Raw genomic sequence first — 20,094 nt, forward strand, 5'->3', positions numbered from 1 at the left:
GTCCAGGACGGGGGTTATGAGAAAGTGGACTTCTAGCCGGTCAGTCAAAAATACCAGAAATAACCTGGGACTTCGGACTGGTATCTTAATGGGAAGGCAGTCTTGTGGGACCAAGTCCTTAACTTGTGGGATCAGAGGCCAACTCCAGGTAGACAGAATCAGAACTGAATCCAACTGCAGGCCGCTCAGCTGGTGTCACAGAATTGGTTGGTATGGGGGGAAACCCACACATTTGGTGACCAGAAGTGAAGTATTGTGTGTGTGCAGGAGACACACAGGAGTGATTTTCCTACACAGATGGTTTCCAGTTTCTTTAGCAATTTTAAGTAAACTCCATCAGCTGAAATGCTCTTAATTTTACTAAGAAAAAAAATTTTTTTTTAATTTCTTGATGCATTCAACATGGATCAGTAGGGGTTTTTTTGTTTGTTTTTTGTTTTTTAAGAATGAAGAAGAAAAAAAATTCTTTTCTGTGATGACAACAGAGAGAGAAAATTTCTATTTGTATTATATACTCCAGAAATGAACTCACAGGTTCTCAACAGACCTCTACAGGAAAGAAACTGACAAGGAAAAAAATGAAGGGAAGGATTTTTCTGGCAGTCCAGTGGTTAGGACTTTGAGCCTCCACAGCAGAGGGTACAGGTTCGATTACTGGTCAGGAACTGAGAGCCTGCTGTGTGGGATCCTCACAAAGTCCGGAAGCAAAAAATAAGGCACTGGCCTAGAAGGTGACGCTGCCTTTTGTACTTACACAATCTCTTCCTCCACAGTGTGAAAGGACAGCCTCAACAACTCTTGAAACTCACCTCCTAGGACTTAGCAACCACTTGTGAACTCCCACCTCTACATCTGGTAAAAATACAGTGATGTTAGAATTTCAAACATACTGGCTTCAGTTACAAAGCGCGGTAACGATACTAACTTATGGTGACTGAAGCCTTTACCCCATAATCACTTTATCTTTCTCCAATTCTCAAAGGATTTTAGATTAAAACTGGCACTCTTCTGCTTTTTCCAGTCTCGGAGGCAAACAACATGAAACAATTGTCCTCCAACGAGAGTTTAATTTCTCTTTCCCCGGTTTGCCAGAAATGCCACAGGCAAGAATTCAAAACAACTAAGCATTTGCTTGAGTTTTTGCCAAGAAAACTTTCCCCTACTTCCTTGATCATACTGATTCCCTTTTTAAAAAAAATCCTCTTCCATGTGAAAACAAGTGAATAGACCATATTTTTGCAAACGCCTGTTTTATATGCAGAATCTAACTGGGTTGACCCATTACTTCTTTCTGCAACCTCCCAGGAACCTTCATGCTGGCTGGAGCAGGGACCTCACAAGGAGATAACATTTAACGCAATGTTTGGGCAGCAGTAACATGGGACCCAAAGGGATTGCTCTAAGGTTTTCAACAGATTAAACTATGGAATACATCCAAGGGAAAAAAATAAACGGAAATGAAAATACAATTACAGCTACCGTCAGTGCACCTGTGAAAACCAATACTGCAGGTTTCAGCCAATAGAACTGGGGTTTTGAATTTTAAATAAAGATCTCTATAACCTGGCAAGGTACTTAACATATCCCAACCTTGCTTTCCTTAACTATTAAATACCTAACACCAGAATATTTAGGAGGACTATGATGATTAAACACCATGTGTCAAATATAAAAACTGAGTGTGTATAACATGGTATAATTGAGTGTATAATAGAAAGAAAACAAGAAATGAGTTATGACTCACAAAAAAATGTAATCACAAATTAAAATTCTACCAACTATAAGCCTTTTTCATTTAACGTTTTATCACATAGAATTCACTCTCTACCAAATATTGTGTGGGTTTCTGGCATGAGCTCACAATATTCCTTCTGCCTGCAGTTTCCATCTAAATATCTTTCTATGTAAAGTCATTTCCAACCTGCTAATCTCTCCAAATCTGCTAATCTCCCCAACCTTCTGCAAGTTAAATATGTCTGTGTTCCCATCACATTGTGCTCATGACATTATTATACATATTATGGTTTAGGGAGAAGTGTGTGAACCCCAATATTTGCTACAGAATTCACTCCTGGGGCAGAAATCCTTTCACAGCTCAATATATTCACAATCTACCAGGGACCAGTGCACAGTAGGCAATAAATAAACGTCTGTGACTGTATGAATGCATATATTAATTATTCCTTTTTTCATCTTCTAAAAGGGGGGCAAATGTCAAACACCTCCTAAAGTGATTTCCATTTTTAATACAGATTACAACAAAAACAAATCTCTCATTTTAGTGGAAATGAGATTTAGTGGAAATTTAAATGGAAATTAAATTAGGAAGATTTAAATCAAAATTCAGTTTCCATTTAGTGGAAATTTTAGCATATACACAGTTAACCACAGAACTGTTTCTATCACCTCGACACAATACTTACTGGCTGGAACAATGAAATCTCCATGTAACTCATAGGTCATCAGCGGCTCTGGAAGACTCCTACATGGAAAAGACAGCTCAGAATTACCAAACAGGTCAACTCTCTTTGCACTTTTTACAAAAGGATATTCAATATGTCATGCATTTCTTTATGTGCAAAACTCTCCAAGAAATATTTTACATATCAAAAAAAATACATCATTCAAATGGATTCCTTTATTAAGTGTTATCTGCACCAGGCATTATCAAAAGCTCAAGCAGTCACAAATCCCTATCGGATCTAAGCACATAGTATTTCACATTTAATGTAGGAAAGTACCTTTACAAACATCTGATTTCATATATAAAACTTCCTTCCACAGACTAATTTATTTAAGGTCAAACATTTTATCCAACCAAATATAAACATAATATTGGCAATCACCCCTAGGGCATTCATTGAAGACGTCACAAAAACTATATGGAGAAGATTAAACAAACTTAAAGAAATCAAGCCCCCTCCTCTTACATCTCTTATAAAAATATAGTACTCAATTTTGATATATGCCTATGAAACAATAAAGATATAAAATAAAATTGATAACAACTTTTAAAAAATCATTTTAATTTTCTACAAAGCAAATTACATAAATAGTAGATTTCATACTGTGGTCAACAGAATGTTAGTTCAATCAACATTGATATGTATCTTAAATTTTAAAAGACCAGATCTTCAAACTCTATAAACACTTAAAGAACACTAAGATGAGTTATCAATCTACACTCACTTTCTGGAAGGCAATCTGGCAACATAAAAGATAAAAACTTCTTAAAACGTTTAGATCATGAAGCCCAGAAATTCCTCTTCAAATGTTTTTTAAAAAATTAAAGACATATATACACATAGAAAAAAAATTTTAAACACATTCAAATCACATTCAAAATGCCAGGGATAAAGAAGGTCATGTCACACTGACAAAGAGGTCAATTCATCAAGAAGACATAACAATCCTAATTTTTTAAACAATCCGAAATGAGTTTTTAAAATTTATTAATTTATTTTGGCTGTGCCCGCATGACTTGCAGGTTCTTAGTTCCCCAACCAGGGATTGAACCCTCAGTCTCGGCAATGAAAGCACAGAATCCTAATGGACTGCCAGGGAATTTGCAACAATCATAAATGTTAATGGGTCTAATAACAGGATCTTCAAAATCCATGAAGCAAAAACCGATGGAACTACAAGGAGGAAAAAGACAAGTCCACAAATATGACCAGAGATTTAAACATCTGTTTCAGTAACTGATAAAAACAAGTAGACAAAAAAAAGATAATAAATAACAAGTAGACAAAATCAATTAGGATACAGATTTGACCAAAGCTACCAACCATTAATGTACCTAATTGGTATCAAAGCGAAAGTGAGTCGCTCAGTCATGTCCGACTCTTTGCAACCCCATGGACTATACAGTCCATGGAATTCTCTAGGCCAGAATACTGGAGTAGGGTAGCCTTTCCCTTCTCTAGGGGATCTTCCCAACCCAGGGATCAAACCCAGGTCTTGTGCATTGCAGGCAGATTCTTTACCAGCTAAGCTGCAAGGGAAGCCCACCTAATTGGTATTCCTGTCACCTAAATGACACTGTATCCAAAATCAACAGAAGACACATTCTTTCCTAGTGCATATGGAGGACTCATCATGATAAAGATATCCTGGACCATGAAACAAATCTCAATAAATTTAAAGGGTTCAATTTATACAGGGTATTTCTGTTTACAATTAAAAACTGAATTAGACATCAGTAACAGAGATATCTTTTCCAGTCCTGTGGCCACTGCTGAGTTTTCCAAATTTGCTGGCATATTGAGTGCAGCACTTGTACAGCATCATCTTTCAGGATTTGAAATAGCTCAACTGGAATTCCATCACCTCCACTAGCTTTGTTCATAGTGATGCTTTCTAAGGCCCACTTGACTTCACATTCCAGGATGTCTGGCTCTAGGTGAGTGATCACACCATCGTGATTATCTGGGTCGTGAAGATCTTTTTTGTACAGTTCTTCTGTGTATTCTTGCCATCTCTTTTTAATATCTTCTGCTTTTGTTAGGTCCATATCATTTCTGTCCTTTATTGAGCCCATCTTTGCATGAAATGTTCCTTTGGTATCTCTGATTTTCTTGAAGAGATCCCTAGTCTTTCCCATTCTGTTGTTTTCCTCTATTTCTTTGCATTGATCGCTGAAGAAGGCTTTCTTATCTCTTCTTGCTATTCTTTGGAACTCTGCATTCAGATGCTTATATCTTTCCTTTTCTCCTTTGCTTTTCACTTCTCTTCTTTTCACAGCTATTTGTAAGGCCTCCCCAGACAGCCATTTTGCTTTATTGCATTTCTTTTCCATGGGGATGGTCTTGATCCCTGTCTCCTGTACAATGTCACGAACTTCATTCCATAGTTCATCAGGCACTCTATCTATCAGATCTAGGCCCTTAAATCTATTTCTCACTTCCACTGTATAATCATAAGGGATTTGATTTAGGTCATACCTGAATGGTCTAGTGGTTTTCCCTACTTTCTTCAATTTAAGTCTGAATTTATTTTTATTTTTCTAGGCTCCAAAATCACTGCAGATGGTGACTGCAGCCATGAAATTAAAAGACGCTTACTCCTTGGAAGGAAAGTTATGACCAATCTAGATAGCATATTCAAAAGCAGAGACATTACCTTGCCAATAAAGGTCTGTCTAGTCAAGGCTATGGTTTTTCCTGTGGTCATGTATGGATGTGAGAGTTGGACTGTGAAGAAAGCTGAGCGCTGAAGAATTGATGCTTTTGAACTGTGGTGTTGGAGAAGACTCTTGAGAGTCCCTTGGACTGCAAGGAGATCTAACCAGTCCATTCTGAAGGAGATCAGCCCTGGGATTTCTTTGGAGGAAATGATGCTAAAGCTGAAACTCCAGTAATTTGGCCACCTCATGCAAAGAGTTGACTCACTGGAAAAGACTCTGATGCTGGGAGGGATTGGGGGCAGGAGGAGAAGGGGATGACAGAGGCAGGATGGCATCACTGACTGGATGGACGTGAGTCTGAGTGAACTCCAGGAGTTGGTGTTGGACAGGGAGGCCTGGCGTGCTGCGATTCATGGGGTCGCAAAGAGTCAGACACGACTGAGTGATCTGATCTGATCTGATCTGAACAGAGACATCTAGAAAACCTCAAAGAAAGGAAAACTAGGAAGTACTGTGAATTAAAATGAAAATAAGACATATCAAAATTTAAGGGATATTGGTAAAACAGTATTTGGGGGAAATTTTATACCACTAAGTACTTATGTTAGAAAAAAGTCTTAAACTTTCTACCCTGAACAGCCAAAAAAAAAAAAAAACCAAAGTAAATTAAACTGAAAATAAGCAGAAAAACAGAAACAAAGATCAGAGCAGAAGTCAATCAAACAGAAAACAAAACACAACAGAGAAAATAAGTGAATACAAAAACCGGTTCTACATAATCCATAAAGTCGTTAAGTCTGCGGCTGCTCAGTACTCAGTCGTGTCCGATTCTTTTGTGACCCCATGGACTACAGCCCACCAGCTCCTCTGTCCATGGGATTCTCTACGGAAGAATACCGGAGTGGGTTGCCATTTCCTTCTCTATGGGATCTTCCCCACCCAGGGATGGAACCCAGGGTTCTTACATCTCCTGCACTGGCAGACAGGTTCTTTACCACTAGCGCCACCTGGGAAGCCTAGCCATAATAATTAGGAAATAAAAGATAGAAAACACAAATTACCAGTCACAAGTAACAGAGGTGACTGAAGAATCACTGCCGGCTCTAAAGACAATAAAATGTTATGAAACTATTCATGCCCACAAATTCAACAGTTTAGATGAAATGGACAAATGTCTTAAAAGACATAAACTATCAAAGCTCACTCCATAAGAAGTACTTCCTCTGAGAAACAGCTATCCCACGTCTGTTAGAGAAAATGAATTTGTAAACATCCTGCCAATAAGAAAACTCTAGACCCAGATGACTCACTGATAAATTCTACCAAACAATTAAAGAAGGAATACTACCAATTCTATGCAAATCCTTCCAGAAAATATAAGAGGGAATACTTTCTAAGTCATTCCTTGATATCAGCATTTACCTTAGTATTAATACCAAAATTAAAGACAAAAAGACTATAGATATTACTGATATTACTCATGAATGTAGATGCAACTATTCTACATAAAGTGTTAACAACTGGAATTCAGTAAGATAAATAAAAGGATAATACATTGTGACTAAGTTGGGTTTATCACAGAAATTATTGGTTTTTTAGTCACTAAATCATGCCCGACTCCTCTGTGACCCCATGGACTGTGGCCTGCCAGATTCCACTGTCCATGGGATTTTCCTGGCAAGAATACTGGAATGGGTTGCCGTTTCCTCCTTCAGGGGATCTTCCCAACCCAGGGATTGAACCCACATTTCCTACATCGGCAGGCAAGATTCTTTACCACTGAGCCACCAAGGAAGCCCATCACAGAAACATAACTGCCTTAATATTAAAATAAAATTACTCACAACCACCACCACCATTCTAGCAAACTAAAGAAGAAAAACTGTAAGATCATCTCAACAGACAATTTAGAGGAAAAAGGATAGTTTTTCCCACAAACGGTACTGAAGCAACTGGATATCCACATTCAAAAGTGAACTCAGATCCATACTCTGTATCTTATAAAACAACTAACTTAAAATAGATCATAGACCTACGTGTAAAACTTAAAACTATAAAACTCCTGGAAGAAAACAAAATCTTTGTGACTTTGCATTAGGCAAAAGTACAGTCCACAGCAACTAATAAATAAATGTAACATCATCAAAAGTTTTAAACGCTCTTTGAAGGACACTTTGAAGGGAATAAAAAGACAAGCCACAAAGGTTGGAAGAAAACATTTGCAAAGCAGATATCTAAGGATCTGTATCCAAAATAACAAGATCTAGCTAGGATATAAAGGAAATGGAACTCTTGTATATCATAAGTGGGAATGCAAAAAAACATAGCCACTCTGGAAAGAAGTTTGTCCGTTTCCCCAAAAGTTAAATATATACCTGTCATAAGACCCAGGCACTACACTCTTAGGATTCACGCAAGAGAAACGAACGCCTCGGTGCTCAGTTGTGTCTGGTTCTTTGTGACCCCATGGACTGTAGCCTGCCAGGCTCTTCTGTGCCTGGAATTTTCCAGGCAAGAATATTGAACTGAATTGCCATTTCCTTCTCCAGGAGATCTTCCCACCCAGGGATCAAACACCAGTTTCTTGTATCCCCTGCACTGGCAGGAGGATCCTTTACCACTGGCGCCACCTGGGAAGCCTACTTTCACTCAAAAGATTAATTACACAAAGATGTTTAGCAGCTTTATTTATAACAGCCAAAAGCAACAAATGATGCAAGTATCTATTAACAGGTAAATGGATGAAAGAAGAAATTTGTGGTATATCCATAAAAAGCAACACCAGTTAGCATCAAGAAGGAATGGACAACTGGTGCTTGCTACAACACAGGTGAATCTCAAATTATACCAAGTGAAAGAACCCAGATTTTTTTTTACTTTTTTGGCCATGCAGCATGTGGGATCCCAGAACCCTGACCAGGGATGGAACCAGTGCCCCCTGCGTTGGAAGAGCCTAGTCTTACCCTCTGGACCACCAGGACAGTCCAAGAACCCAGATTTTTAAAAGTACATGCTGTGTGACTCCATTTATATGAAATTACAGGAAATGTCAATCAATGTATAGTGACAGAAAGCAAGCCAAGAGGTTTGCGCAGGGATGAGGGAATGAGAAGAGTGAGAGAGAGCGAATTCAAAGGGGCTTGAGGAACCCCTGATGGCAGGTTCACCATCCGGGCTTTGCTGACGGCGTCACAGATGTACATGCACATCAAACTTGTCCAAAGATATTTTATGAATATATGCAGTTTCTTGTACATCAATTACACTTCAATAAAACCGCTTTGCAAAACAGATGCAAAAATATATTTACAGACTATGCTCCCCCTACATTTCAGTTTTTACTGAATAAATTTCACTTGGAACATTAGATAAGTGGAAGGTGTACAGGGTGTTATTTTGATAATTCATATATTGTGATGTGATAACTGATTTAGCAGTATTCATCACATCACCTAATTACAGTCCACTGCTGTCTACAGCCGTTATACTGTGCATTACATCTCTGTGGCCTGTTTACCTCCCATTACAGGTCTGTCCCCTTTAACACCGGTCTCATCCTTCCACCAGGCCCCTCCAGCCACTATTTTATCTTACATACAATGTATGATGCTGCAGCACGCGCTCGCGCGGGCACACACACCAACAACTGGAGACAGTAGAACTAAACCTGAAAAGCACTAGTGAAGAGAAGCTGTTCTCTGGCTTCCTCTCTCTCCCCTTCATCCCCTATACTCAAAGAAGAAAAATAAAATGAATTACACCACAGACTAAATAAAGAAAAAGACGACGCAATCAAAACGCAAAGCTCTGGTTTTGCTTCAAAACGGGATCAAGGAGGAAGGAGGGATAAAGGAAACTGTTTATCTGTCAGAGAATGAAAGTTAAAGGGTTCTGAAAAGAAAAGAAAAGAAAAGGGGGTGGGGGATGAGATCGCTTAGAAATCCCATAGAGAGTGCTTCATTTCTAATAAAAATGAATTCGTATCTAAATATCTTCATGCTACTTACATCATTGCTGTATGTCTAGCCAACCAATGCAGCATAAAAAAATAAGAATTATTGGGTGTTTTTAGGTTTTTTTTTTTTTTTTAATTTTGGCTGCTCTGGGTCTTCCTTGTGGCTCGTGGGCTATTTCCGGTGTCACACAGGCGCAGTAATCACTGTTCATGGGCTTGGATGCCCTGCAGCATGTGGGATCCTAGTTCCCTGACCAGAGATCGAATCCCAGTGGCCCGCATCGGAAGGCGGATTCTTCACCACGAGACCACCTCAGAAACCCCTTAACTATTGTTTTATTACTGTTAACGCTGGGGAAGCAGTAATAAAAATGACAAGATTCCCACATACAACACACTATATTGAGTCACCACATCGGTCAGCTTGTCATCCAACGTGAGACATTTTGCACACCTGGGGGCAGGGGAGACCCTCTCGTTGTCCCAGCATTTGGGGAATTACTGGAACTCCCTGGAGGAGGAAATGGCAACCCACTCCAGTATGCTTGCCTGGAGAATCCCACCGACAGAGGAGCCTGGCGGGCTACAGTCCAAGGGGTTGCAAAGAGCTGGACATGACTGAGCGCACAAGCATGATACATTTTGTCTTTTCTATTTGGCCCCTTTTTTAAAGTCCTTATCTTTTCTGAGACACACTCAAAGATTTATGAGTGCAGCAATATGATGGTTTAGAAAATCTCTAAAGTATTATCCCCAAAACGTGGCAGTAGGGAGACTGACGAAACAAGAAGTGTCGAATGTTGAAAACTGAAGAAGCAGGATACTGGGGCGATGAGAAGTCATTATATTCATCTTCAAGCCTATATGTTTGAAATTTTTAAATATAAAATACGTACTATCAGTTGACTCTAATGTGCTTGTTGCAACCCAAATAGCATTTCCCTGAAAAATAATCCTGTGTGTTGGTTAAAAAGAACTCGTGCTGGGGAGGCAGTGCCATTTGACTGCCAGACAAAAATCAAAGTCCCCAGCAGACCCAGAGCCGAGGAACCACAGCTGCGACTATTTCCCATTCCTTTGCTCCATGTACTTGTCCTTCATCTAACCTCCAGCTTTGTGATCACTCAGTTCCTTTATTTTTTCAAGGAAGTGAATGCTCATAGAAATGCTGAACCTTCTTGGCACTCGATAGCAAAAATGTGAAACTCAAAGTTCATCTTTAAAAAACACCTCATCAATTAAACTTCTTTTCAAATAGCTTTGTATCTTTGTGTCATTATCATAAGTGTTTAACTTCACAGGGTTTACATTTAAATTAAGATATCTTCACTTTAGCCTACAACACAAAGAAAAGATTCAATGAATGTTAATAAATAGCCTTCTTCCTCACTGTTTCAGAGCATTTAATTCCGAAAACTCACATCCGCATTTCAAAACCCAAGTCTCTTCCAATTCTCTTCAGTTGCAATCGATCTGTCAGCTGATGTTCACTGACTATGGACCACACTTCCTGGAGCATCACATTAGGTACCTCATAGTTTATACTTGCATATAAACTTTCACTTTTGAGTTGCACATGCAGAGTCAACATTGGCTGTGTGTTAGACACAGTCTGCTCTTCCCCCCGCTACCAAGAGAAGCTCACCTCAAATACTGTTTCAGGGCACTTGTTATTGTCTTCACTTCCCAATCGACGGAATTCTCCAGGTCTACCTCGTTGCAGGTCTTCACATCTAGTGAGCAAGCAAGGAAGAAACAAATATTAAAACCTGACCATTCAGAGGCCCTCTTGACGGCCTGACAATGCTTAGATTCTTAAACAGCCAAACCACAAATATTGAGTTCTGCGGTTTCCTATAAAAAACATTACATACAATTTCTTATCATATTACAAGCCATGTTCTATTCTCAGACATTTCTAGCACTTCAGAAAATCTGTAGTGGAGATCAAAGTAAAAGGGTAAGGGTTGGGCTGGGAGTATGGAAGATCTTAAAAAAGCATTTCAGTATTCACAACTGCAAAGCATAGATCGCTATTACTACTACTATTATAAGATGCTACTCAGCAGCCATGGCTTATAGCATGTGACATACGAAGTGCCTACATATCTGAACTTGCTTCGGGTGGCATTATTGTTATCACACTGTGTTATGACAGGGGAAACAGCACCCTTAATGTTAAAATTACTACGAGAAGATCAACAACTCAGTGGAGAAGAAGGAAGCTAAGTCTGGTCCCACACTTCTAAGGTTTGCACTCATCATACTATCTCTCCAAAGACTAGTACATGATCAACCAAAACAGAAATATGATGACACACAAACTTAAAAAGTCTTTTATGAGTAATCTTTCCTATTAACATTACAATTTATACTCTCATCCAGGAGGTATTTATTAGAAGCCGCTACAAAACATTTCTGACATTCATGCTAAATTGGTTTTCTTTGTCCTGAAATTAATAACGTGTTTCTTCCAAATGCCCTTTCAAATACCTAGTAAGCTCTAAAGACATAAAACATGCACTAAAAAAAGAACAAGAAGAGTTGAAGGAGAAGGGGCAGGAGAGGGAGGAGGAGATGGAATGTACAGTTGGTTTTGAAAAGGAAAAAGTCAGTTCTGAAATTTAAAAAGAAGGATGGTGGGGAAAGCAAGCATTCTGAGTGTGGTGGCATCTCCAAGCCTTGGAAGGCTGTGACCCAGTGGCAGGGAAGAGAGTGCGTCAAAGGATCACATGCCTAGGCTTAAGTCCCGCTGCAAACCTGACCAGCCTTATCACTCTAAGTCAGTTCTAACCTATCTGAACGTCAGCTCTTCCTGTGCTCAATGGAGGTGATATAAGCGCTCTATTGAGAGCATCAGTCAATCAGGGCTGTATGCAGACTTCCATGAATCATTAAATGTGCAGGTAATCACCACAGCTGAGTCACCAAAAGTATAAGCATTCTACCCAAAGAGAGAAGCAGTAAATGGGTTATGATGAATGACATCAGTCAATCAACAGAAACTGCTTTGAGTTTCTACACTCTGACCACACAAAGGAGAAAATAAGAGATTTGTGAAAGAGACTTATTTCCCCCTCATTCCAGAATGTTTCAACTAAGATTCCCCAAAAAACTAGTCGTTTCAGGGTTTTTTTCCTTCATTGTACTATATTTGTCTAAATATGCAAGGAAACACTTTGTTGGTATACCCTTTTCAAATTAAAGCTCAAAAAAGAAAATCCTGTTCAAACGGAACAGTGCATTAAGTCACGCGTGCCTCTTAAAAGAGAAAAGATGCGTGACAACACAATGCTACCCTCAAATTTTTCGAAAATAAAGTAAAACAGGAAATGATGGTTATTTCACAGCCGTAACATCAGATATATGAAGTCAATTACTCAAAAGTCTAGAGACTTTTTAAAGCACTTCAACAGCTCTTGATTACAGCAACTGACAGCAAGATGCAATAAACTACAACAATGGCAATTGACACTGATTACATTTTGATCGGTTCCTACAATTCAGTACTCATTTGTTACTGCGCTTGTCAGACAAACCACAGATACATTCAAGAAATCAAATTAAGCACCCTGATTAAAGGTGCAATCCTTCATAACTAGGACTAAATAATTCTGCTCTAAAGGCTTTGCCAACCAATTACTGCAGTAACTGAATATTCTCTCTCTCATTAAATCAATTATTTAAATCTCATACAAGTCAGATAACATTTTCAATCAACTTGCTACCAGCAAATCACCATTTTAAAATCCAGGAGGCTTCGAAAGGAAATCTTTCACTTTCAGCTTTTGATGATTATTCTATATTTTGAGAATCATAGTCTTTCTATGGGAAAATAAGCCACCTTTTGCATTTATGGAATAAAAAGGAGCTGTCACAATAGAAACCAATGACTACATGGTGTCCATGGTATTACTCCTCCATTAAATTGTCACTGTTTTCAAATAACTCAATCACCCATCCCTAGCAGCTCTTGAAAATCTGTGGATGCACTGGGACTAGATAAATTTGTTAGTAACTTATTTGGGATTCAAACTTAAAAATGCACTTAGAGGGTTCAATTAGAATATATGCTCTACTACAAATAAGGTAGAAATTCTGTTCCTTCTCTGGCCAAGGAATATTACACCACATGGATTAGTTTAAAACCTACACTAGTGAGCAGAGACACAAAGAGTTGACTTTGTATTTGGATAGACGTTTCATAATTACATAACCAGTGGTCATTTTTCTTTTTGAAACTGGAAACTTGCAGCTCAGCCCGAAGTGCTGACATCTTACTGGACACTGACTTGGGTCCTAAAGTACTTGAAGATGCACAGTGCCTGAATGAGTTTTGAGAATATTCTTTATAACCCAAAACCAGAATCTTTTTCAGCTCCATTAGTTTGCTTTTCCCCTCAACCTATGTGAAAAGTTGTCCTCTAAACAAAGTAAGCAACACAATAAGCTTATGGTAAAAACAACTCCAAATCAGTTTGATTTCTGGCTTTCTGTGGTTCTGTGTCTTAAATAAATAAAATCACCCAGCCGTTTCTGCAAATTAAATTTAGAAACAGAAGATTCACCAGCACACACAAGCTACCACTGATTTCCCCAGCACTGCTCTGCTGCTCTCACTCCACCGTGGAGAAGGAAGCCCACAGGACAACTGTAACTCAGCTCGGTTCCAGCCTCCCGATCGGGACCACAGCTCATCTGTTACATCCTCACCCCACTTACTAAAACACCACGACTCACCCAAAGACACCTCATCTGCTGTTTCTCCTTGCCTTTCCCAACTGCCTCAAGTTTCTCATAAAAAACCAACCAACCAACCAAAAAACTTCTAACAGACTATGTGTGCCCTCTATTAGAGAAAAAAGAAGAGGAAGAAGGAGGAAAAGAAAAACACGTGTAAGGGGAAGGCAGGCACTGAGGCATGTGTGTGTGGAACCTGAAGAAGCATGGTCCGAGGGGACGCTGGGAGGCTGCTGCAAAACTCAGCAGCCCGCAACCTTCTGCCCAGGGGATGGAGAAGGACCAAGACAAACAACTCTCCTCACCAGGGGGGAAGCCAGCTTCCCCCTCCCTACCTCACCTGGAGGAGTAAAACAATGTGTCTGTTTAGAGGGCCTTAATGGTCAACTGCCATCAGGATTTCACGGGTGGTGGAGAGAGGAGAAGGAAGGGGAGAGGCAAACAGGAATGGGGAGGGAGGATGGAGAGGAAGAGGAGGAGGGGAAGGAAGAGGAGGAGGAAGAAGAGAGAAATATTTCCCTCTGTTGCAATCTTAAATGTGAAGACTGCAAACATACCCAAGAGAAACAAGCAGAGAAATACATGCAAGATATTAAGCATGCACCCTTCTCTTAGAAATCATCACAAACATTTAACACAGGAATATTTAAAAAGTACAGAAACACAAAAATATTTTACATAAAAATGGCAATAATAGAAAAATAATAGCAAAGTATATGACTGGTTCTTAAGAATGACAAAGAACCAGGACAAAGGAAAAAAAAAAAAAACACAGAAATTCCTGTCAGAAAATATAAAACAACTTAGAACTTTTTCTCAGATTCTTAAGAAGTTATATTAGTCTTCATTTCTGCAAAGAAAAAATGCATTATGAACAAAAACACTTTGAAAACAATCAAATTTGAAATAAATATTATCTAGAGGAACAGAAATTTAAAAAAATAACTGCCTAAAAATGTTAAAACTTAGTAAATCTGAGGAAGGGTTATCATGGGACTCCGTTGTACGATAGCTGCAATTATTCTGTAGGCTTGAGACTATTTCAAAATAAAAAAAAATTGTTTGTTAAAAATAAATGAATAGATACATATTTTTAAAAATAATTACCTAATATTACAAATTAACATAATTAATAAGTTATACAAGGGAAAAACAGATTGGTACAATAGAGCAAAGGTAAAAATCTGGCAGACTCACCCAATTTTTTCTATTTAACACATATACCTTTGAAAGAGTGTAGAGAGGTTGGGAAAAGTTGGAAAGAAAAAAAATCTATGGGATAGAATGTACACAACTATTCAGAAATTCTAAAATTCTTTTTCTGAAAAAGCATAAATTAGTTCCATTTGTACACTTGCTGAATCAGCAAGAAAGGAAAGAAACATCTTAAGGCCATCTTGAAATTCATTTGAAAACAGTGAATGAATCTAAGAACTAAAGTTTGAGTTGGTAACACAAAGTACCAAAAAATGATGTTAATGCTAATAAAAATCCCAAGTTTGTGACTGACCAACTTAAAATTCATACTAGGAATTATTTAGAGATGAAGTAAAATAAATTTATCCAGTACTGTTCCCTTAAATGCTTTACTTAATAAGAAAAATAACAAGTCAGTATCTCTGTCTTGTGTTAATTCTCTGATTTTCTCTGATGGCAGAATAATATTACTGAAAACACAGCATTTCTTTTGCCAGCAACTTAAATGTGGTGGTGTCACGCTTGTGTCCTGGACTTCTCTACCCTGAGTCTCATGGAAAGTGAAAACAGTTTTCCAGGTCATGAATTTTTAAGGGTTTAGATATTTTAAACACCTTGCAAGTGAAGGACTGTCTTGGGACATTTCCCACAAGCACAGCAAAGCACCACCCGGGTCTAGGGATGCTGATGATCATGTGGGCTTTTATGAGATTAAGAACAAATTTGGAGGCAGCTTAACACCTCAGGGTGACCACAGGGACACGCACTTGTTCGAGCTGCCCTTGAACATGAACGAGAAGATAGTAAAATGACCCTAGGATCCTTATGACCCATTCACTGCCAAGTGGGCCTTTCAGCCAAATCTCCCTTTCTGATACCAACAAAGTCTTCCAGTTCTAATCACTGTAACACCATCTTGGAAATGAGAGAAGTGTTTCTAATTTTAAAATTAACTAAAAGCAGATGCTGTTGTCCCATTAAACTCTGCCAGCTGCTACTGAACCACTGGCAACCTGAGTCTATTTAATTTGGAGCCCACTAATGGTAAAAAAGGAAAATCTGACTGCCAAAACTGCACACCCAAGTTAAACCAGAGAGGCAGAAAATGAAAACAGCTCATGAAAAGCGAATGTATTCTAATAAGGCTCTTCCAAGTGATGACGAGCCATTTTTCCTGTGGTTAATATCTAAAAAAAGGGTTGTTGCTTATTAAATCCTGAATTCAAACACAGCCAAACGAGCAATGCTATCTGTAACACCCCAGTTGATTTTATGCAGCTCGGTTCAAGCTTCCTCAAAGTGAGCCTTTGCAACACTTTAAGAGGTAGACAGGTTTAAATGCATTGATAGAACACCTGAGGGTACTGTTAATATTGATTAAAGTGAGATAGCAAATTAATTAATATTTAGCAAGGTCATAATGACAGATCGGTTTGACACATGGGCCCTGAAGCCTGATGAGTTCTCATCACCCCCCAGGAGGTAGCCTGCTTGGGGCTAGGGTGCAGGGAGAAGTGGGGCCTTTTACAGGTGGCACCGAGCTGACAGCAGAGTGTAATGTAAAAACACTTTGTCATTCGCATAATGTCTGGGGTAATGAAATGAATTCACTTTCTGGCTTCCTCTTGTCTGCGGTGCCAAAGAACACTGTGTTATCAGCACAGATGGAGAAGGCATGGTTCTGGAGAAGAGCCTGATACAAACAAGCCAGTGTGAATACCAATGAATCCCTGAGAATCAGACCCTCGCTGTCGAGTGACAGCTGGGGAGCTCCAGAAAAACGAACATGTCCCTGTGGTCTTGTCCAACCAAATGTACTGTCAAGACTGCACAGGCAATTTGGAAGCCAGGCGAATCAGAAGCCTGGCTTTTCCTTTCCTGGGAGAAGCAAGCAGAAGACATTCACCCGTGAGCTGTCTTCTTTTCTTCCTCCCTTTCTTAGTAAGAGAGGCCTGAGCAAACACTAATCGACTTATCTGAGCCAACTCTGCTCAGGAGAAAACTCCTGGAGGCAGTAGAACAGAATGGATTTCTGAGTTATGTTACTATGAAACATTAAGTTGTAAAGTCAACGAACATCAACAAATAACGCATGGAAAATGATTAGAAAAGAGGCATACCCATCAACATACTCAGAAGTCTCTGGACCTTTGAACTCACCCCCACAACTCTATACAATCCTTGGTCGTTTATACCTATTGGAAGAGAAAAAATGTTAGCAAAATACAGACATTCAAATCTGAAAAGCTGTCGACACACAGTTGCACACAGAATTCTTGCTAGCTCACATTAACAGCATTCCTGTCGCCTATAAAAATAATGTTTGACAAGAGTGTTTACCAACTTGTCTTAGCAGCTTGGTATTCAAGAGTTACAGCTGGAAAAAAATAAAACAAAGTTCCATGTGGACAAAATGTAAGGAGTAAGCAGTAAATGAAAAAACATTAGCTAAGCAGTCGTCACACACACCAATGCAATTTGTAAAGATGCACTGTATCTTCCGCATTTCCTATGTTTAGGTATTCTTGAGATTGTTCTTGACAAGTTTTAGCCTTTTAAAAATAATATGGTGCTGACTGGTACATAGAAAGAAATTGTTTGGATGATTCTTGAAGACCAAGGAAATCACTTAATCAAAAGTAAGGCAAAATTTGTTTTCTTTTGTGTTTCCTTTAGGGCAGTACATGCATTGTCCAGAGAAACACTAAAACTCCAAATGAGGATCGCATCAAAATTATATATCAAAATGAAACAAATCACTGCATTCTCCCTCTGTGGAGACCTGGAAACAAAGTATCTCAAAGTACAACAGACAAGAAATAAAGGCAAGAAAATGTATCAGCAAATGTAACTCAGTATGTTGGACACATGATTGTTTGAATTCTGATGTGAACACGGCAAAAAAGGACATTTTTTAAGCAATCAGGAAACTTGGAGTGGCATTAGGGTTATGTAAGAAAATGTCTTTATTGTTCATGTTGCATATTGAAAGGAGTAAGAGTAATCTATCTTAGATTTGCTTGAAGGAGGAGGAAGGGAAAGATGAGGAGACTAGTAAAATCTTGAAAATTTTTGAGTCTGCACAAGAATGCAGAGTTCATTGTGCCCTCTTATCTTTTCTGGGCTTGAAATTTCCATAATAAAATCACGACTTCCAAAAAGTGTGATTTAATATCTTTATTTCTTAAAAGAGGGAAACTCTGTGTGTTTCTTTTCTGCACCACAAATGCTGAAACTAACAAGAACCGGACTGGCTGGCCAGGAGACCATGGCTCTAATCCGCAGTTTCCAAAACAAAACACCGCTCCAAGAAGGCCAAGGAACCCAAGGGAACTTTCTCTCTTTTTTTTTTTTTGGCCTCCCTGTATGGTGACAAGTGTACCAGCCAGAGTCTAAAGAACTGGATTCAAGTCACAGCCCAGTCACTCCTGAGTTCTGAGACCCAGGGCAGGCCAGGAACCTTCTCTGAGCCTCGACGCTGCCTCCAAGGTCAGGACAGTGTCTCTCCCCATGTAGTAACTAGCATGGTGATACAGGCCAGGTCTCTTGGCCTTCCTTAATTAATAGAAATTGACTAAGGCCAGACAAGAAATTCAGGCAAGGCTTTACTGGGGCCCCTGCTGTAGTATGGGGGAGCAAGAACAAATAACAGGTTCCCCAGCTCACTGCCCAAGGTGGGGGGAGAGCTGGTTCCTTACACAGGTGAGGGTAGGGGCAGGCCCAGAGGTTGGGTTGGGGGGTGGCTTAGGTGGTCTGCCCACCCTTTTGGTGTCCATGTGTGCAGAGGGGCGTGTGCTTTTGCTTCCTGGCTCTTCAGAAGTAGCAGTTGGATTTTTTTGGTCTTTTTGTATCCTGTTGCCCATGATTTGCGCCAACTGAGCACGCATGCAGTTATTTTCAGTCCCTTACAGTTTCTCTGAGCTGAAGCTCCAATACTTTGGCCACCTAATACAAAGCCGACTCATTGCAAAAGACCCTGAAGACTGAAGGCAGGAGGAGAAGGGGACAACAGAGGACGAGATGGTTGGACGGCATCACCAGCTTGATAGACATGAGTTTCAGCAAGTTCCAGGAGACGGTGAAGTACAGGGAAGCCTGGCGTGCTGCAGTCCAGGGGGTCACAAAGAGTTGGACATGACTGAGTGACTGAACAACAACAGTTTCCTTGTATTTGACAAAGACAAAACAATGTTTCTTTGTCTCAAGGAGACATTTGTCCAGGTACAAGCATTGCAGCAAAGGGTCCCAGGTCCCAGTCTGTCTCACTGGGAGAACACAAATGATACATACATGTGCCCTGCTTATTATAACACACCGCATACACCATGCTTCATTACTCCTTACAAAACTGAGCATTTCTGTTCCTTCTGTTTCACTTTTTGGCCTTTACTTCTCCTTGTGTGCATGCTCAGTTGATTAGTCATATCCAACTTGTTGTAACCCTAAGAACTGTAGCCCGCCGGGCTCCTCTGTCCTTGAGATTCTCCAGGCAAGAATACTGGAGTGGGTTGCCATTTCCTCCTCCGGAATATCTTCCTGACCCAGGGATGGAACCTGAGTCTCCTGCATCTCCTACATTAGCAGGCAGATTCTTTTACCACTGAGCCACCTGGGAAGCCCTTACGTCTCCTCACTCAGCTTCAAACTTCTGAATGCCCTGTTTGTCTGTTACATGTCCCCCAAAACTCATATGTTGACGTCCTAAACCCCAGTATCCCAGAATGTGACAGTTTTGGTAACCAAAGTCTTTAAAAGAGGTGGTTAAGTTAAAACAAGGTCATGAGGGCAGGTCCTGATCCAATAAGACTGGTGTCCTTATAAGCAGAGGTCAAGCCTCAGACACACAGAAGGAAGACACTGTGGAAACGGAGGGAGAAGACAGCCGTCTGCAAGCCCAGAGGAGGGGCTCTACAGGAGAAACCAGCATGCCAACACGCTGTCCCGGATCTCCAGCCCCGAGAACGATGAGAAAAGAAATTTCTGTGGCTTAAGACCCCCAGTCTGTGGTCCTTGAGTATGGCGGTCCCAGTAAACAGACACACCTTCTTTCTGGATTTCCTCTAGAGCTCAAAGAACC

General features: G+C 39.8%; 1 protein-coding gene across 10 annotated transcripts in view; it reads right to left on the reverse strand.

Moving 5' to 3' along the window:
- ARHGAP10 (Rho GTPase activating protein 10) overlaps positions 1-20,094 on the reverse strand; it is a 384,335-nt gene that overhangs the window by 130,943 nt on the left and 233,298 nt on the right. For all 10 annotated transcript variants that reach the window (XM_059875959.1, XM_024977157.2, XM_024977154.2 and 7 more), the window contains 3 exon segments: positions 17,138-17,212; positions 10,726-10,813; positions 2,424-2,482 (listed from right to left, as the gene is read on the reverse strand). In XM_059875959.1, coding sequence (XP_059731942.1) covers positions 2,424-2,482; positions 10,726-10,813; positions 17,138-17,212 — 222 coding nt within the window.

This window comes from Bos taurus, chromosome 17 (assembly GCF_002263795.3).
Source record: "Bos taurus isolate L1 Dominette 01449 registration number 42190680 breed Hereford chromosome 17, ARS-UCD2.0, whole genome shotgun sequence".
Classification (NCBI taxonomy): Eukaryota; Metazoa; Chordata; class Mammalia; order Artiodactyla; family Bovidae; genus Bos; species Bos taurus.